Source organism: Bufo gargarizans, chromosome 3 (genome assembly GCF_014858855.1).
Source record: "Bufo gargarizans isolate SCDJY-AF-19 chromosome 3, ASM1485885v1, whole genome shotgun sequence".
Taxonomy (NCBI): domain Eukaryota; kingdom Metazoa; phylum Chordata; class Amphibia; order Anura; family Bufonidae; genus Bufo; species Bufo gargarizans.
The window spans coordinates 506,924,834-506,943,172 of record NC_058082.1 but is presented as its reverse complement, the minus strand read 5'-3'; the positions used below and the strand labels follow the sequence as shown (position 1 = coordinate 506,943,172).

At 42.8% G+C, this 18,339-nt stretch overlaps 1 protein-coding gene across 1 annotated transcript in view; it reads left to right on the top strand.

Annotated features, from left to right (window-relative positions):
- Positions 1 to 17,826, top strand: part of ELN (elastin) — a 90,482-nt gene extending 72,656 nt beyond the window's left edge. The window contains exons 31-45 of the mRNA XM_044285791.1: positions 738 to 776; positions 856 to 966; positions 1,096 to 1,140; positions 3,740 to 3,865; positions 4,001 to 4,045; positions 4,573 to 4,695; positions 8,699 to 8,746; positions 9,373 to 9,555; positions 11,763 to 11,801; positions 11,911 to 12,012; positions 12,190 to 12,228; positions 12,524 to 12,592; positions 14,471 to 14,500; positions 14,581 to 14,610; positions 15,791 to 17,826. Of these exons, the coding sequence (XP_044141726.1) occupies positions 738 to 776; positions 856 to 966; positions 1,096 to 1,140; positions 3,740 to 3,865; positions 4,001 to 4,045; positions 4,573 to 4,695; positions 8,699 to 8,746; positions 9,373 to 9,555; positions 11,763 to 11,801; positions 11,911 to 12,012; positions 12,190 to 12,228; positions 12,524 to 12,592; positions 14,471 to 14,500; positions 14,581 to 14,610; positions 15,791 to 15,840 (1,079 nt within the window). The 3' untranslated portion in view covers positions 15,841 to 17,826. The remainder of the gene's footprint in view (positions 1 to 737; positions 777 to 855; positions 967 to 1,095; positions 1,141 to 3,739; positions 3,866 to 4,000; positions 4,046 to 4,572; positions 4,696 to 8,698; positions 8,747 to 9,372; positions 9,556 to 11,762; positions 11,802 to 11,910; positions 12,013 to 12,189; positions 12,229 to 12,523; positions 12,593 to 14,470; positions 14,501 to 14,580; positions 14,611 to 15,790) is intronic.
- The last annotated feature ends 513 nt before the right edge of the window (positions 17,827 to 18,339 follow it).

The following is an 18,339-nucleotide window of genomic DNA, read 5'->3' as shown; positions in this document are numbered from 1 at the left end:
ATGTGTTCTCCACTAATGGAGTTTACCTTCCGGTCTATGTATACTTTATAATCAAACTTTAAAGTTACTGACCATTATGTGCACTCTCAAATCTAAGACTGGAGATGCCTATTCATATTAGATGGGTTAGCTGAACCAGTCTATTTCCGTGGGACCTTCTGACTAACAAGCATACTTGGGGAAAGATGGATCAGTCATCTTGGATTTCAATGTGCCCAATCCTCTGTTCCCATAGGAGACAAGCTGTCGCCAGAGGTGTATGGAAATGGAAGGATAATAGCTGTCCTCTGAACAAGTGTTTGGTCAGAAGTCCCAGAAACATCAAAAAATGTCAAAAATGTTTGCACAGCTGCTCCTCATCTCCAAGCCTCAGGCTAATATAATTCATGGGGCTGTTGAACTTAAAGAGGCAGTGAACGTTTGATATGTCAACATACCAAAGGTTTTGATTGGTGGGAGTCTAAGGGATGAGACCCCACCATTGAACGCTAGAAGGAGGAGAGAAGCCCTTACATGGCGCACTCTCTCTCCTCACTGCAGGAGATGGAATCTAGATGGGCCCATAGACTTTCTTTGGAGTCTCAGCGCTCGGACCTCCACCAATCAAAACAGTAAAGCGCCACTTAAAAAGTAATCCCAGAATTGGTATAAAAAATAATATGAATTATCTGCAAAATTATTTTTTGTCAATATATGAATTATAAAAACTTTCAATTATGTTTTCCTTATGTCTATAGGGTATTATCCAGGTGCAGGAGGCAAACCTCCCAAACCAGGTCAGTATGTTAGCATCTGCTACATTTTTGGATCAATGTCAATTTATATGTCAATTTACAACTTACAATGTGTGTTTAGGTTATGGAACTGGAGGAGTATTACCTGGTGGTGGACTAGTGGCTGGTGGTGGACTAGTGCCTGGTGGTGGACTAGTTCCTGGTGCTGGACCTGGGGGCATAGGAGCTGGAGGTGAGAGTCTAGGTCCCATATAGTCACGTATATTGAAACCTGATTTATACTTTTTTGTTTCACTTGTAAATGTTTTCCTCGAATAGTCGATTACTTCAAAGTTGTATTTTATGTTCTTACTTTTGTCAGGCCTGTACCCAGGAGCTGGTGCAGGAGGGAAACCACCAAAACCAGGTAGGATGTTTTTATCTATTCATACAATGAGTGTATAAGTTAATTTAAATAAAATCTATCATGTTGAAAACAGTGGGCAGCATGTTATAGAGCAGGAGGATCTGACCTCAGGGCCGGCTCCAGGTTCATGTGGGCCCTTGGGCGATAAAGCCTCAGTGGGCCCCCCTGTGCTAAGGCCCCTTGCAGACAAGCGTTCCTCCCGCAGCGAGTCCGCATCGCAGCACCCGGCCTGACCTCCCAGCACTGATGGGATTCACATAGCATTATATTGATTTATGATGCTATGTAACCCTTATAGTCCTGGAATGTATTAGATGACACTAACAGCATTATGCCAGTTATCCAATACATTCCAGAACTTTAAGGGTTAGATCAATCAATATAATGCTATGTGACCTCCGGCAGCGCTGGGAGGTTGGGCCGGGTGCTGCGATGTGGACTTGCTGCGGGAGGAACGCTAGTCTGCAAGGGGCATAAGGGCTCTTTCATACGAGCGGATGCCGTGCGGGTAATCCGCTGCGTGAAAGAGTGCCAAGCCCCGTCCAGGACAGCAGAGACACGGAGCAGTAACATGATTGATAATGCTCTTTGCCTCTCTGTGATAATTTTACTACAAAATCACAGTGACAACTGTATCTCACTGTCATTTTGTAGTAAAAATGTCAGAGAGAGGCAAAGAGCATTATCAATCATGTTACTGCTCCGTGTCTCTGCTGTCCTGGACGGGGCTTGGCACTCTTTCACGCAGCGGATTACCCGCACGGCATCCGCTCGTATGAAAGAGCCCTTAGGCCTCATGCACACGGCCGTTGTGCATCCGTTGCGGTCCCCAATGCACGGGCAACGTCCATGCAGTGGCCGGGACGAATCCGGACCCATTCAACTTGAATGGGTCCGTTAACCGTCCTCCCCCCGCAAAAAAATTGAATAAGTTCTATTTTATTGGGGTGCGGAGGCATGGCCAGAAATACCACGGAAGCACTCCATAGTGCTTCCATGGGGTTCCAATCCATGCGTTCGTTCTGCATCTCTGTGATTGCGGACCCATTCAAGTGAATGGGTCCGCATCTGTGATGCGGAGTGCACATGGGCCGGTGCCTGTGTATTGCGTTGCGGACCTGCCGTATGCGGGCCGCAATACAGCCATGGGCACACAACGGCCGTGTGAATGAGGCTTAAAACAAACTCCTATAAGAAAATGATAATCAATAATACACTTTATTGTCAAAAATTCATAAGAGGAAAATTTCCTCTTATGAAGTTTTGCCAATAAACTGTATAATTGATTTCATGTGTTCTGGTATTTTCTTATAGGAGTTTATATTGTGTTTTAGGCCGAATGCACACGTCCGCGTTCCACGGCTGTGAGCGGTCCGTGGTATCCCGGCCTGGCATCCTGCTGAGAGCAGGAGCGCACGGCGTCATTGGTTTCTGCTATGACGCCGTGCGCTTCATGCCGCCGCTGCACTACAGTAATACACTCGTATGATCTATACGAGTGTATTACTGTAGTGCAGCGGCGGCATGAAGCGCACTGCGTCATAGCAGAAACCAATGACGCCGTGCGCTCCTGCTCTCAGCAGGATGCCAGGCCGGGATACCACGGACCGCTCACAGCCGTGGAACGCGGACGTGTGCATTCGGCCTAAAACACAATATAAACTCCTATAAGAAAATACCAGAACACATGAAATCAATTATACAGTTTATTGGCAAAAATTCATGAACTGGTCTTGGTATGTGACTGTTACTAGTTCACCTTAATTCTAAATTTAAAACGAGTCCAGCAGCAGCATTCAGCTCCTCCAGGTTTCCTCTGGGCTGGGCGCCAGGTTTCCTCTGGGCTCGGCTATCAGGCCTGCTGCTGGCTGGGGGCGGGCTTACAGTGAGTCAGACTCAAATGAGGATCATCGCTGGATTCGTTGATCTGTGCGGCGTGCGGTGCCTGGACTCTGAGTCAGAAGAGAAGAGGATCACGTGAGAGAGGGGGCGGGCGCTGCGCTGCGCAACATGAATAATTATGGCTCGGACGGCGAGCAGGCGCTGCGCTGCGCTGCGCAAATATTTCTGGCAAACATTTTAAAGGGGCCGCCACGGAGACGAGTGGGCCCCCTAACTTACAGTGGGCCCCGCCACTTGCCCGGGTTTGCCGGGTTCTGACGCCGGCCCTGTCTGACCTGATCAGTGTTTTATGGGAAAAGATTCAGTATAGCTTGCATTTCAGTCATTTAAATGCCTGCTCATTCTGGGCTTTGAAGTCCAGGAGGTGGTCCTATCAGTGCTTGGCAGCCTTCCCTCCATGACTGTGTATACAGAGATAGCTGTCAATCCTGATAAGACCATCTCCTTGTCTTCAAAGCCCAGAAAGAGCAGGAATTTAAAGGAATGAAACACGGCTGAATCTTCTCCAACAAAACTATACTATATATCAATCTGCTCAGCTTCTCCTGCTCTGTTACATGCTGCATCATACTGCATTTTCATCACGATAGGTTCTCCTATAATAATACTCTTCTATTACAGTCTTTTGGTGCAATGTAAATTTAGAAGAAGAAAAAATTCTTGTACTGTTTTCTTTATGCTTTATTACATTCTCTAGGTTATGGTGCTGGTGCTGGACTTGGTAGTCTTGGAACTGGTGCTGGTGTTGGGGGACTAGTGCCTGGAGCTGGAATAGGAGGTGGACAAGTTCCTGGTGCTGGACCTGGGGGCATAGGAGCTGGAGGTGAGAGTCTAGGTCCCATATAGTTATGTATATTGAAACCTGATTTATACTTTTTTGTTTCACTTGTAAATGTATTCCTCGAATAGTCGATTACCGGTACTTCAAAGTTGTATTCTATGTTCTTTCTTTTGTCAGGCCTGTACCCAGGAGCTGGTGCAGGAGGGAAACCACCAAAACCAGGTAGGATGTTTTCATCCATTCATACAATGAATGTATAGGATAATTTAAATAAAATCTATCATGTTGAAAACAGTGGGCAGCATGTTATAGAACAGGAGGATCTGACCTGATCAGTGTTTTATGGGAAAAGATTCAGTATAGCTTGCATTTCAGTCATTTAAATGCCAGCTCATTCTGGGCTTTGAAGTCCAGGAGGTGGTCCTATCAGTGATTGGCAGCCTTCCCTCCATGACTGTGTATACAGAGATAGCTGTCAATCCTGATAAGACCACCTCCTTGTCTTCAAAGCCCAGAAAGAGCAGGAATTTAAAGGAATGAAACACGGCTGAATCTTCTCCAACAAAACTATACTATATATCAATCTGCTCAGCTTCTCCTGCTCTGTTACATGCTGCATTATACTGCATTTTCATCACAATAGGTTTTCCTATAATAATACTCTTCTATTACAGTCTTTTGGTGCAATGTAACTTTAGAAAAAAATATGTATTGTACTGTTTTCTTTATGTTTTATTACATTCTCTAAGGTTATGGTGCTGGTGCTGGACTTGGTAGTCTTGGAACTGGTGCTGGTGTTGGGGGACAAGGTGCTGGTGGACTAGGTGCTGGACTTGGAGCTGGTGTTGGTGGTCTAGGTGGTGGTGCAGGAGGTGTGTATGACAGCGCATTGTACAAATGTTTTCAAATAAGACACTGCTCAGACAATTATTGTTCACTTTATTCACTTGAAACAGAATTAAAAGGAAATCTGAATAATCCTTAAAATGCAAAAAATAAAAAGAATAATTTGAGGCCCTCTAAATTGAATGGATAAAAACTATAATCAGTGGTACATGGAACATGCCAAAAAATGGGATTAAAAGTTTTCTGAAAAGCTGCCAACCCAGTGATCAGCTGATCACCATGCTCTTGGAACTCTAGGAGATCAATGAGCAGGAAAAATGTAGTATTACATGCTGGCCATTCAGACAAATGGGTAACCATGTAAAACAAGGATGGGCCAGGTCTGGCAAAGCAGGAGCTACTGTTACAGTCTTATTACAGGGGCAGATTTCTCCCTGTAACAAGCACCGATAGACAATATAGCAAGCAATTGGTACTCATTTAAGGACCTTTCACATAGGCTGATAAATACCCAAATGCATTCGCTCATTTTCCAGGAACATTTACATATGGCAATGATTAGGTATGAACATTCAAAATGGCCATCATTTATACAATCATTGGCCTTTTACTTAGGCTACTTTCACACCAGCGTTTTGGCTTTCTGTTTGGGAGATCCGTTCAGGGCTCTCACAAGCAGTCCAAAACGGATCAGTTTTGCCCTAATGCATTCTGAATGGAAAAGTATCCGCTCAGAATGCATCAGTTTGCCTCCAATCCGTCTCCATTCCGCTCTGGAGGCGGACATTGATGCCGTCTGACGAAACTGAGCCAAACGGATCCGTCCTGGCACACAATGTAAGTCAATGGGGACGGATCCGTTTTCTATGACACAATCTGGTACAATAGAAAACGGATCCGTCCTCCATTGACTTTCAATGGTGTTCAAGACGGATCCGTCTTGGCTATGTTAAAGACAGGGGTCAAGTCCTGGGAAAAAAAGTGTGGGAACTCACCCAAGATCCACTGCAACCCCCCCCCCCCCCCCCCCTCCAAAAAATAAAAAAGCACAGAAAATCTAGCATGCTGTAATTTGTGTCGCTGCGGACTAAAAAATAAATTAAAAAAATAGCACTTTTAGAAATGTTTGTCCTGGGATTCGATCTCATGACCTCTACACAGCAGAAGCAAGGCATATGCCCTCACAGCTATGAAAGCTGTCTAGCTTGCTTCTTAAAAAAAAATATATATAAGACTTCTACTGTAGGTAACTTTGCCCACTGTGTATGGATGTAGCAGAGCTGGGTGTGTTGGGGCAGCTGTCATGTGTATGGTTGTACACTAGGTATCAGTACACAAGGTATCAGTAGAAGTATCAGAAAAAGAAAAAAAAACACTTTTAGTTTGTACTGGGATTCGAACTCATGACCTCTACACATTACAGGCAAGGCATTTACCCTCACAGCCATAAAAGCTGTTGAGGTAGTTGCTTAAAAAAAAAAAAACTAAGACTTCTACTTATACCTAGTGTACTGATACCTAGTGTACAACCATACACATGACAGCTGCCCCAACACACCCAGCCCTGCTACATCCATACACAGTGGGCAGCTGTCATGTGTATGGTTGTACACTTGGTATCAGTAAACTAGGTATCAGTAGAAGTCTTATAAAAAAAAAAAAAAAACACTTTTAGAAAAGTTTGTCCTGGGATTCGAACTCATGACCTCTACACATCAGAGGCAAGGCATTTACCCTCACAGCCATAAAAGCTGTCAAGGTAGCTGTTTAAAAAAAAAAAAAATAAGACTTCTACTTATACCTAGTGTACTGATACCTAGTGTACAACCATACACATGACAGCTGCCCCAACACACCCAGCTCTGCTACATCCATACACAGTGGGCAGCTGTCATGTGTATGGTTGTACACTAGATAGCAGTACACTAGGTATAATTAGAAGTCTTATATTTATTTTTTTAAGCAACTACCTAGACGGCTTTCATGGCTGTGAGGGTAAATGCCTTCCTCTGATGTGTAGAGGTCGTGAGTTCGAATCCCAGGACAAACTTTTCTAAAAGACATTCTAAATGATCTCGTAGTGAAGGAGATGATGTCATTAGGGGGCGGGGCGCCATGAGAGGAGTCGCAGGCAGCGGCACCGCACAGACAGCTTCCTCTCAACTGAAGCCGCCCCTCCTCCCTTAACCTGCCCTGCACAGTGCGCTCCGTCTCCCCCTGTGAATCTGATTCAGCCGTGTTCTCCTGGCTTGAGGCTGAAAGGGAACGGCGTTCCTGCCATGAAAAAAGTGCAGGAATGCCGTTCCCATGCGTTCCCCCTCCACTCGACCCCTGGTTAAAGATAATACAAACGGATCCGTTCTGAACGGATGCAGACAGTTGTATTATCTGAACGGATCCGCACCAAGCGTGAGTGTGAAAGTAGCCTTAGCAACTCTCTGCACTGGTTCATGGGGAGGATCCCAAGAACGGGATCGATAACAGGATTGATAAGACATATGGACACAGGCTGCATTGTTGAAACAAGCCCTATGAAGCCAATTGTTCAGGCCTGTTTTTTTCAAATGCTTCTACTTGAGCGCAACTTTGAGAGCTTATTTAGGAGTATATATACTTTACATAGTATCCCACAATGAGATATGCCAACAGCTAAACTTTAATACTTGACCCACTTTGAATAACATTGAGCCGCCAAGGTCTGACAGTTTTGATGTGGGAAATATATGGATATCATTTTACATCCAACGGAAACAAACAAAAAAGAATTCAGAAATATCTTGGAAAACCAGGACTAGACCATGATGTCACTTTCTGACCCGAGGTTAGCTGACATCTTTATTAAAGGCAATGAAATATAACTGGCTGTTTGCAGATCTTTTGTTCCCCAGGGCTACATCACTAAAACCATGGAAACTCCCTAGCCTGGCAATAAGCCTAAAGGAGAAAATTATTTTAAATAAGACGCCTAAATTACTATGAGTCACCAAACTGTAATGTTACCATGTGACGGCTGTTTACTGGATGCTGCAGAGACATTAAGCATGTGGCCGTGTTTTCCCCAAGTTGTCCAACCATCTCCACTCTCCAAGGGATACTCTTTTGCCAGGAATACTAAATCATGGAAGAGAAATATTATGCTTAGTTAATTAGTTAACCACTTGCTAATTTGTGAAATCTTTGCAGTCCAGTTAGTGAACCCGCGAGGACTGCAATGTTACAGATGGAATTCAAGAGTAAAAGTAGATCAAACTGTGACCTGGGAATTACATGAATGATTTAATCGTAGGTTGTCTCATAAGATGTAGCTAGAGCTTCTTGGTGCTATGAAAAGGTTCTCCTTACTTAGTAAAGATTAATTGCTTGTAATGTGTACTTCAAAGGCTTACAGGACAAACTTATTCCAGTTAGCCAAATTTCATAAAGTGCATCCTCTAAACAGTACCCTCCCAGGCTAATCAAGCAGCATGGGCCTAGCTATAGGGGGCCCAGAGGTAGCAGACGCTACCAGACCCAGGAGCCTGAGGGGGCCCAAAGACCTTTGTGCCACAGCCACATAAGAAGACACCACTATTATAGAAAGTACATATTCAAGTCATACCTCTGGCTGAAGGCAAGGGGTTAGGTCAAGAATTTGGGATGGGGAGGGGGTACAGTTTCAATTTTTGGCGGCCATGCTCTTCCCTGCACCTGGCCATAAAGCACTGAGGGAGGGGAGGCCCAAGCTGAACACTTGCACCAGGGCCCATAGGCCATTAGCTATGCCCCTGCCAAGGAGGCAACTTCAGTCTGAGCCTCCTTGGGCCCAATGTACATATCTACTTTCAGGAGATAATGGTGTGTACCACCTTGCATATATTGATGATCCTGCAGACAGACCATCAAAATTAAACTTCTGGAAAACCCCTTTAAATGTAGATTATGTTTTTATTTAAACAGTAAAACAATGAGGACATACTGTACCCTTCACGGATTCTGAAATGACAGAACTGTAAAGCATAATTCTCTGTTTAATTGTGTCTATCATATCAGGTTATCCCGGAGCTGGAGTTGGTGCTGGAGGCAAACCACCTAAACCAGGTAATCATTAATGAAGTGCTATCGTGTAACCATAAAACATAGAGTAGTAATGGCCACTACTAGGTAACTGATGTAGTTAGAAGTAGGTTTTTACACAGTGTGCCTGGTTTTAACAGCACAAAGGCTGGGTTCACATCACGTTTTTAACCAATGTTTAGCACATACAAAAAAGTATACAAAAAACTGACGTCCGAGATGGACGCCATGCAATGGCATCCATCACCATAGAGTACACTACCCTTTTCCATCCTGCAACTCATTCTTTGTATACATTAAATGTAAGACAAAAATGTGTAGTGAACCCAGCCTTAAATGGGTGCACTCCTGTCTAAATGGCCACTTAAAACAGCTGAAATGATCTCAATGGGGACCGTCTGGCTGTGACGTCGTGTTATGGCAGTTGCAAAGATGGCCGCCACGCGCTGCTTTTCACTTGTGTCATGTGAATGAGCCCTAAGAGTGATAAACCTATACAGTCCATTTTAACTAGTGAATAATAAGATGTAATAATATAATCTGTTCTTTAGCAGCCAGGCTATTCTGTGTACAATAGTACATAGATCTACTTATAAATGTCAGCAGGAACTGGTGATATAGGATGAATTAATCGACACTATTTTTTGTAGGTTATGGACCTGGGGCTGGATTATTAGGTGGAGGTTTTGGACCTGGTGCTGGCTTTGGACCTGGTGCTGGATTATTAGGTGGAGGTTTTGGACCTGGTGCTGGCTTTGGACCTGGTGCTGGATTATTAGGTGGAGGTTTTGGACCTGGTGCTGGCTTTGGACCTGGTGGCATAGGCGGTGCAGGTAGGAACAGCATATAAATGTGTTTTAGAGATTATAGGGTTCTATGCCAGTGAAAGAGGTTTTCTACACAAGACTTTGAGAGATTGATAAAGCCTCTGTGGCAAGACTGTGGCCACAGTTGAATATAGCTGTTGCCAATCCCCGGTCACATGTAGTGGATGTCCAGCTCCCAAGGGAATAGCTTGCAGACTCAAAGCTCGGATCCTAAACTGTGTCCACACCCTGAGAAAGCTTGGAAGAGAAGAAGGTGGATCCAGTGAGTAAAATCATATATATAAAAATATATAAGATTTTACTCGCTGGATCCACCTCCTTCTCTTCCAAGCCAATCCTTGGTCACCTTAAATGAGTTGTCTTGTGAAAAATATTCTATATTTTTCAAACTAGATCAGAATATTTTTGTAATTGCATGTAATTTTGTATAGCCACAAAGTTATGAAATAAGCATCTGCATAGCACCACCTGCTGTTTGTTCTTTTCCTTATTTCTCCGTCCACCTTAGTAACATCACTGAGGTGGTCGCATATGCTCTGTTTCGTCCTTGAACTGCCACCACTGCCATCTACTGTGACAGTTAAAGGAAGAGAACCGAAGCAGTAAAGACACACCTACTGAGCTGCCATCTTGAAATAAATCTAGCAGAGCAATCGGAGCAATAAATGGGGATGTTTCTAGATCCATGTGCGGTACAGGGCTGGTTCTAGCTTTGTTAGAATAAAAATGTCCTGTACTATTTGATGCCTGATTATCAATTTCACATTAATCATGGGATAACCCCTTTAATTGATTTTCCCCTGCACAATAGTGCCCAAGCAACCTGTCATGCATTGAAATTTAACATGTCCCAATTTAAGGGAATGGGGCTTCCTGGAGTCCCCTGCACATCTGAGTGCACCACTGTGCAAGGAAAATTAAGATGGGGCTAATTATCCATGCTGCATCCTCTTCATTCTTAAAATTGTTCCTAGAAGTTGGCCGTCCATATCACTTTACAAGATACAGTAGGAATAATCCTTTAATTTTGCATTAAAAGATTTGTAATTGATATAAGAAGCTTGAACTTCATTGACAAGTATTATTATTTTTTACTTGCGTAACTACTTAATATCGGAATTGTTGCTGGTGACCTGTCCTGCTATATTCCACATTGTCTGTGAGGTTTCTTTATTAGGATGGCATATTGTAAGTGTTGGGACTATTATTTCCTCTAAGCTGGAAATGTCATAGTTAAAATGACCATTCCTACAGACAGATAGAGTTGACCCTCAGAGAGCATGATTTAGAGGGAACACTGGTTGGGGCCCTTTGCAATCTGCTTTTATTGGCGTGAATTTCACCAGTCAGTGTTCATGAAGCATTACATGGTGCTGATCCTCCTGCTCTGAAAAGAAAGGGTTCTTGTAAAGTCACAATGACCTAGGAGAGCATTTGAAAACAGGCCTAAACTAGACGACCCCCCGAAGAGGTTCTAGTTGTACTTTGAGGAGTCTGTTTTAAGTAAACTGCACTTGGCCTCTGCATTTTTAAGCTTGGTCCTGAAAAGTCAACAGACGCATTTCAAAGCCAGCATTCCTCGGCACGTCTGGCCAAACACTTGTGAATACCGTACAATTTGGAACGGGATAGTCAAGCCTCATCTGTTTGCATGATAGAATGGATATGGGTCATAAATCCATTTGGTGTTTGACAGCATAAAAAAACAGGTCAAGCAAGTGCTTACATTAATTGGCAGATCTTTCTATTGGACAGAGTAGACAGCGTACGCTTGCCAGTTTTCCAATATATCCCCATACGATGGTTTTACTATAGGGAGCCGTTACATATGGATCATTATATAGCATTGGAACCATTATAATGTGTCATAAAGATCAAAATAATAAAATAAAAAAAGACACTTTGCTTTTGCTTCAAGGGAGCCAAACTATCATTGCTGAGAAATAGCTGGGAAAATGGCATTTATTGTTATTGCCTGTCTCAGTGGAGTTTTACTGATACAAAACAGATTGCAGGCAGCTGGAGGGAAACAAGTGAACTGCAGACTGTATAGAACATACTCAAATACCAAGACTAGCCATAATTGTGTGGTGTTAGAGATAAATACTGACAGAGCAGCTGTATCATGAGGTTTTATAGCATGTAGGATGAGCAAATATTCAATGAATTATTCAGCCAGGGACACAAGGTCAAATAACGTCTCATATTTGCAGGTCAGTACCCAGGAGCTGGAGGCAAGCCACCCAAGCCAGGTAAGTTGGATGACATATGTACTGTAATGGGGGCCTAAAGCATAATGAAGAATGGTTGGATTCTCAATTAAGGAAAACTATTGAGTGTTTCTCTGTGTTGGCTTCCAAGGTTATGGTGGTGGCCTTGTATCTGGAGGAGCAGGTGGAGTTGGTGCTGGCTTTGGTCCTGGTGCTGGAACTGGTTTTGGTCCTGGAGGCATAGGAGCTGGAGGTAAGCATTAACAATGACAGAAAGCCACACGGAAAGTCATCATAATGTGCAGAAAGCAGGAAGAAAAGTCATCAGTTTGAAGGATGTTTGAAGGATGTGATGCTACAATGGACAATGACATTGCTAAATAAAAGTTCTTCTTAATAAAAGTTATATAACATCTTTCTCTGTTACCAGGTCAGTATCCAGGAGCCGGAGGCAAACCACCTAAGCCAGGTAAAGAGGCTAATCCTAATATCTGAAGATATTTCCTCTAAACAGAATCAGTGTCCAATCTGGTCATAATGACAAGACCTAGGGTGCAGTGGGCATGATAAACTACATGGGCAGGCTCAGAAGGCCAGAGGAATGAGGATACTAGTATACCTGACCAGTATACCTGACCTGACTAGTATACCTGAAGATATCCTTCCTTGGCCATATTCCCATAATCCCCATAGATGTTGTTAATGGCATAAAATGTGAAAAGTACATCAGTATAAAAATACTAAATACATCATTCTCTTCTCAGGCTATGGAGCTGGAGCTGGAGGTGGAGGTGGATTTGGGCAAGGCGGACTAGCAGGAGCTGGCCTTGGAGGTACAATTTTAACTATTTACTAAAAAGTAAAATTCACAGCAGAGTTTTCGTGGTAGCTATCAGCAGATTTGTACTTATGACACTGGCTGACCTGTTACATGTGCGCTTGGCAGCTGAAGGCATCTGTGTTCGTCCCATGTTCATACAGTATGTGCTTGTATTGCTGAAAAAAACAATGTTTTAATATATGCAAATGAGCCTCTAGGAGCAACGAGGGCATTGCCATTACACCTAAAGGCTCTGCTCTCTCTGCAACTGTGACGACCTCTGCACTTTGACAGGGCGATGCAGGGTAAACGTCATCATGCCTGGCCCTGACTCCTCCTAAAGTCATTCAAAGTGGAGGGGGCACGGCAATTGCACAGAGAGCTGGGCCTCTAGGTGTAGCTATTGCTCCCAGAGGCCAGGGGCGTTGCTAGAGTCTCAAAAGATCTGGGGCCCAAGCCCCAATGCATATGGCCCAATTCTCTAAACACTAGCACTGAAGACATTTTACTGTATTTGCTATAAAGCAGCACGTACCTTTCACATCCAGTGCCTCCAGTTGACGTCTCCTCTTATGTAGATCTTCTCTGTCATCATCTTCTCCATTTGGTCCGGATAACTTCTCTGAGCCGCCTCGTCTCTGCAGAGTGTGACACATAGACATCTTGGCTTCCTCACTTTTCTGTACCCCCGAATACTATGCTGAAGGAAAATGAGTGCTCCCCATAGTAACAGTCCTCATTAGTAATACTACCCCTACAGTGCCCCAACAGTGATAGTGCTCCCCAAGAGTGCCCCCATTAGTAGAAGAGCACTCAAGTATTAATAATGCCCTTACAGAGCTCCCAGTAGAAAAAATGCCCCCTATTGTTCCCCCAGTGGTAATTAAGCTTTCTACAGACCCCTCAGTAGTAATAAGGCCCCCATAGAGCTCTTAGTAGAAATAATGCAGATCTATAAGTCCCTCCTATAGAGCCTCCCTTAGTAATAAGAACACTTAATGTCCACTGGATTTAAAATGCCCCCACATTGCCCTCAGTATTTATAATGCCCCCTACTGTTATAATGCTTACCCTGAAGTGCCCCAGTATTTATATCAGCCCCTACTGTTATAATGCCCCCAGTATTTATATTGTCTCCTACTGTTATAATGCTCACCCTGAAGTGACGCCAGTATTTATATTGCCCCCTACTGTTATAATGCTCGCCCTGAAGCACCCCTAGTATTTATAATGCCCACTGCACTGCCCCCTGTAGTCATATATATCAAAATTCTAAGGATAATCCCAGCAGGCGTACTTGTATCCAATATATTGCAGTTGAGGAAGGCTGGACGGGCCGAAACGCGTCCTGTGATTTAGTCATTTTATTATGAAATAAAGCATATTATATATTGGATACAAGTATGCCTGCTGGGATTATCCTTTGAATTTTGTTTATTTTTTTCAACCTTGTTAGTTATACAACTGTAAAACTTAATATGCAATTATGTATTATTATTATGAAATATTGTGTAGGTTCTCAGCAAGCCTAAAAATCACTTTAGGAAGACAGTTTTTCAAATTGAGTGTTATAGTGCTGTTTACTAAAATACATAGGAAATCGCCCACGACTCAGTTATGTTAAATGGGTTTAATCTATTAGTATTTTACTTATTTGATCTCCGAGAAAGAAAGAAAGAAAGAAAGAAAGAAAGAAGAAGGGATGTAAAAAATGGTTAACTTTTTAAAACATTATCACCAAGACATTCAGCCTGTGATGTGCCTGTGATCCCAAAGTATATTTCACACCTCTGTCAGCAGTAATAAAGCATATGATAGAACTTGCATTCTGTCTACTGAACACTAGATGGTGCATCATACTCACACCTACATTTTGTAATCTTTGATACAGGTGCTGGAGCTGGAGGATACCCATTAGGAGGTAAATAATGATGGTGAAGATGATTATGATAATGATAAACGATCATTTGACAGATATATAATCTATAATTCTTTTCACAGCTCAAAAGCCTGCTAAATCCTACTACCGAGGTAAGCATGATTAGTTCTTTTATATATAATGCTAATGTTAAAAAAATGTACAGTCCAAAACATTAGGATATACATACTAAAGGAATGGAAGCAATGAAAAGTCTTGCATGCCTCTCATAAAACAAATGGGAAGGTGAAAGGCATGCAACAATAGTATATCACGGCTGAAATCACATTGCCCTGTGATGTCATTGATGTCACTGCGTCTAAGGCACACTTATGTAAGAGAAAGTATATTGATTGAATACTAGTAAGATGTATTACCTACCTCTATTCCATAGCTGACATGCATACAGATGAAGGATGCTTAAAGTATAATCAATAGAGCTGTATGGGATATTGTACAGAAGCCCAGTACAGAGCATATGTATGTTATATAAGTACCTGCATTAGGGTCTGGCCATGACCATTAGCCTTTACAATGACTGCCATATGCTACAGTGATCTTTGTAATATTTGTGGGTCAGAAAGATATAAAATCAAGGTTCATGAACCACTAATGCTTCTGGACGGGCGGCAAATATTCAATTTTATTAAGTGCCGCTGTCATCCTGCTGGAAGCTGTAGGATAACATACGGCAATGGATGTCACTAATTAGCAATACATTCAAATCATCAGGATTAAGGAGGAGCAGTGCGATGGAATTCACACTGATAGTGATGACTAGACTTAGATGAGGGTGCACAGTCAGACACATAAAGCCTTATGGCATATGGCTGAACGCCATATTAATAGTATGGGGGACATTTTAGATGCTGGTCTTAATAACCCCTGCATTGGTGGTTGATCCGCCGAAGTTATGAAGATGGGCCGGCCTCTACATAACTTTGGCGCATCCACGGCCGGTCTAAATGTAAGCCAGCCAGTATATTGTACCAATTCATGCTCAAAATGATTTGGCTTAGGAAGGGGTTAAACAAAATAACCAATTATCACCCTACTGCCTGGTCCTCCATTTTGCTTCAATCCTGGACATTAAAGTCTGATTCACAAGGCAGTGGACGGCGAGGTGGCACGGGGTCCTCCTGGGTCTGTATAATGGACTAGCAGACTGATTCCGTGTCCATGTGGTTTATCTGTGAGGCACTGTATGTTTCACCGTATGCATTCATTTTTAGATGTATTTACCCTTTGAATACAGCCTTGCCACATTTGTCTTGACTGGTTTTCTCTACGTAGGTGGCGGACTGTGCGGCCAAGGGAAATACTGCGGCAGGCGGAGAAAATAAACAGTCGGAGAGCTACGATTAACCTCATCAACTATGGTGCTACTGCATGGTGTGAATGTAAAAGGATTCAAGTATCCCCCTCTGTTCTCCTTTCCCTCAGTTACCCCCATAATCCTTTTCTCTGGCCTTCCAGACGTCCATCTGGGAGCTCCACTTTCTAAGATGAGCCTGCAGTCTGACTATTCCGACAGGCACATGTGCACACACTGATGCTGTATGAATACGTCTGTACTGTGTATATGTGTGCATGCCCAAAGAGATCAGAGTCTACGTCTACAAATGCACATGAAGAAACCTACAGAGCTGTGCAGACTTGCCTACAGTACACTCAGACATTCACAAGTATGGACATACATGCACTATATATAAATGTAAAAAAAACACAGCATACACATCATCTATAGTCAGGAGTTGGTTGGCATTCATCTGGGCCATCATAAGGAACCAATTGTCCACTATTTGGCTTGGTGTAAAAACTTACAGAACCCTTTTGTGAATGAAAGCTCAATACATGATGGCACCATGACTGACCTGATAGGGCCTTGTGTCCAAAAAATAAAGCAATGGCACCTTTAGCAACCAACCAAGTGTCTTACAGATGTGTCCTTCCTTATCTTTTCTCTTGGCTCAATACATACCATGATGTGTCATGCAAGATGACCGGCTTTTCACATGACCTAGCGATATTGTGGCATAAGATATCTATCCTATATTGGTCTATGTGCGGCCACCCAGTGGAAGTTATGTGAATTGCAGTCTGTCAAAGGTTTTGTTAGCATGCTGCAATAATGTATTGAATTTATTTAACAAGACTACTGTAAACTGGAGCTAAGATAAGGGTGGACACATCTGTATTTCAATTTTGAAAATGTGCCTCGGAAACATCAGAGCTGATTGATTTTCTTTTTGTCCATATAAGTTTTTGTACATGAGGCCTTGAGTTTTTGCTCACATTTTTTTCCATCTGATGTACCGCTGGATGTTTTTGAAGCACTGTTGACATAAAGTGGACAATTGAGGGCTATTGGTGGCCTTGTATTTGGGCCAGTAATTATGAATTACCCCCTCCCCCCACCCATTACCATGCAAGAGAAATAAAAGGCCATTCAGCCCCTGCCCCTCGCTCCTGTCTCTCACACCATGGCCCCAGTAGGTTATTGTTGTTGTTGTAACTTATACTTGGAACTGACTCTGTTGTAATGCAATTGGCCAGCGACTGTATGGGATATGTTTTATTTTTTATTATTTGTATTATTAAAGTGTGTGACTTCTCCCTCCTCGAGGGCGGAGCGTGACAGAGGAGTCCAAAAGCATCATCCTTTTTTAAATACAGAAATCGAAAAAATATATTTCTTTCTTTATTATTTACCACAAAATGCAGAGCCTTGCTGTTTTTTGTTGTTGATTTTTTTTTTATGTTTTGGTTTTACTTATGCGCCATTTTTCTGCAGGACCCTTGAAAGAGGAAGGTATTGACTATTACTGTGAGGGCTTATTGAAGTGTAAACTGCTCTGGAATAAGGGAGAGTGACAAATGTCATGAGAGGAGGGGACAAGAGCTGATATATATATGTAATTATTGTTGTTTTTATATTACACGTTGCTGCCAAAGAAATTTGTAACATATTTAAACATTCTGGCATTGAAGGAGTTAAACATAAAAAGCTGTGAGATTTTAGGTAGAGTGAGCCCCTTCTCTCAGGCTCCACGCCTTCTCTCTGCCTTCCCTCTGGATACCATTATGCTGCAGAATGATCTTGACTTTCCCACCCAGCTGTGTCTGGTTGTGAGGGGTGCGTTTTTATGTGTAAATGCTTTAGTTTACTGACCACCCCTTCATCTTCCTCTTCTCAATGTATTCCCTCTCATACCGCCTCCAAAAGGGAAAAAAAAAACTGAACACTTTTTTTTGTAAAAATAATACTGAAAAAAGTTATTAAAAGTAATTGCTTAAAATAAAGAATAAAGAAAACTTTTTAAATGAGATCTTGCATGTTGTGTGTTATTGTGATGAGGGCCGAATCTGTGAAGTTTGGGCAAATATCAAGTGGTGCCCCCTCAGATCTTTCCTTTTTTCCACAAAGTAAAAATCAGAGAACAGTTGTGATAAGCTTAAGGCCTCATGCACTTGACCGTTCCGTTTTTTGCAGTCCACAAACCGCGGATCTGCAAAAAACGGAAGCCACCCATTGTAGCAACGGAACGGGCGGCCCATTGTAGAAATGCCTATTCTTGTCCACAAAACGGACAAGAATAGGACATGTTATATTTTTTTTGCGGGCCACGGAACGGAACAACGGATGCTAACAGCACACGGAGTGCTGTCCACATCTTTTGCGGCCCCATTGAAGTAAATGAGTCCACAACCGAGCCACAAAAACTGCGGCTCGGATGCGGACCTGAACAACGGTCGTGTGCATGAGGCCTAAAGGGGTATTCCAGATTAGCAATTTTCCGCATCAATTGACAGGAAACAACATGTTATCCCTTACATGTTGT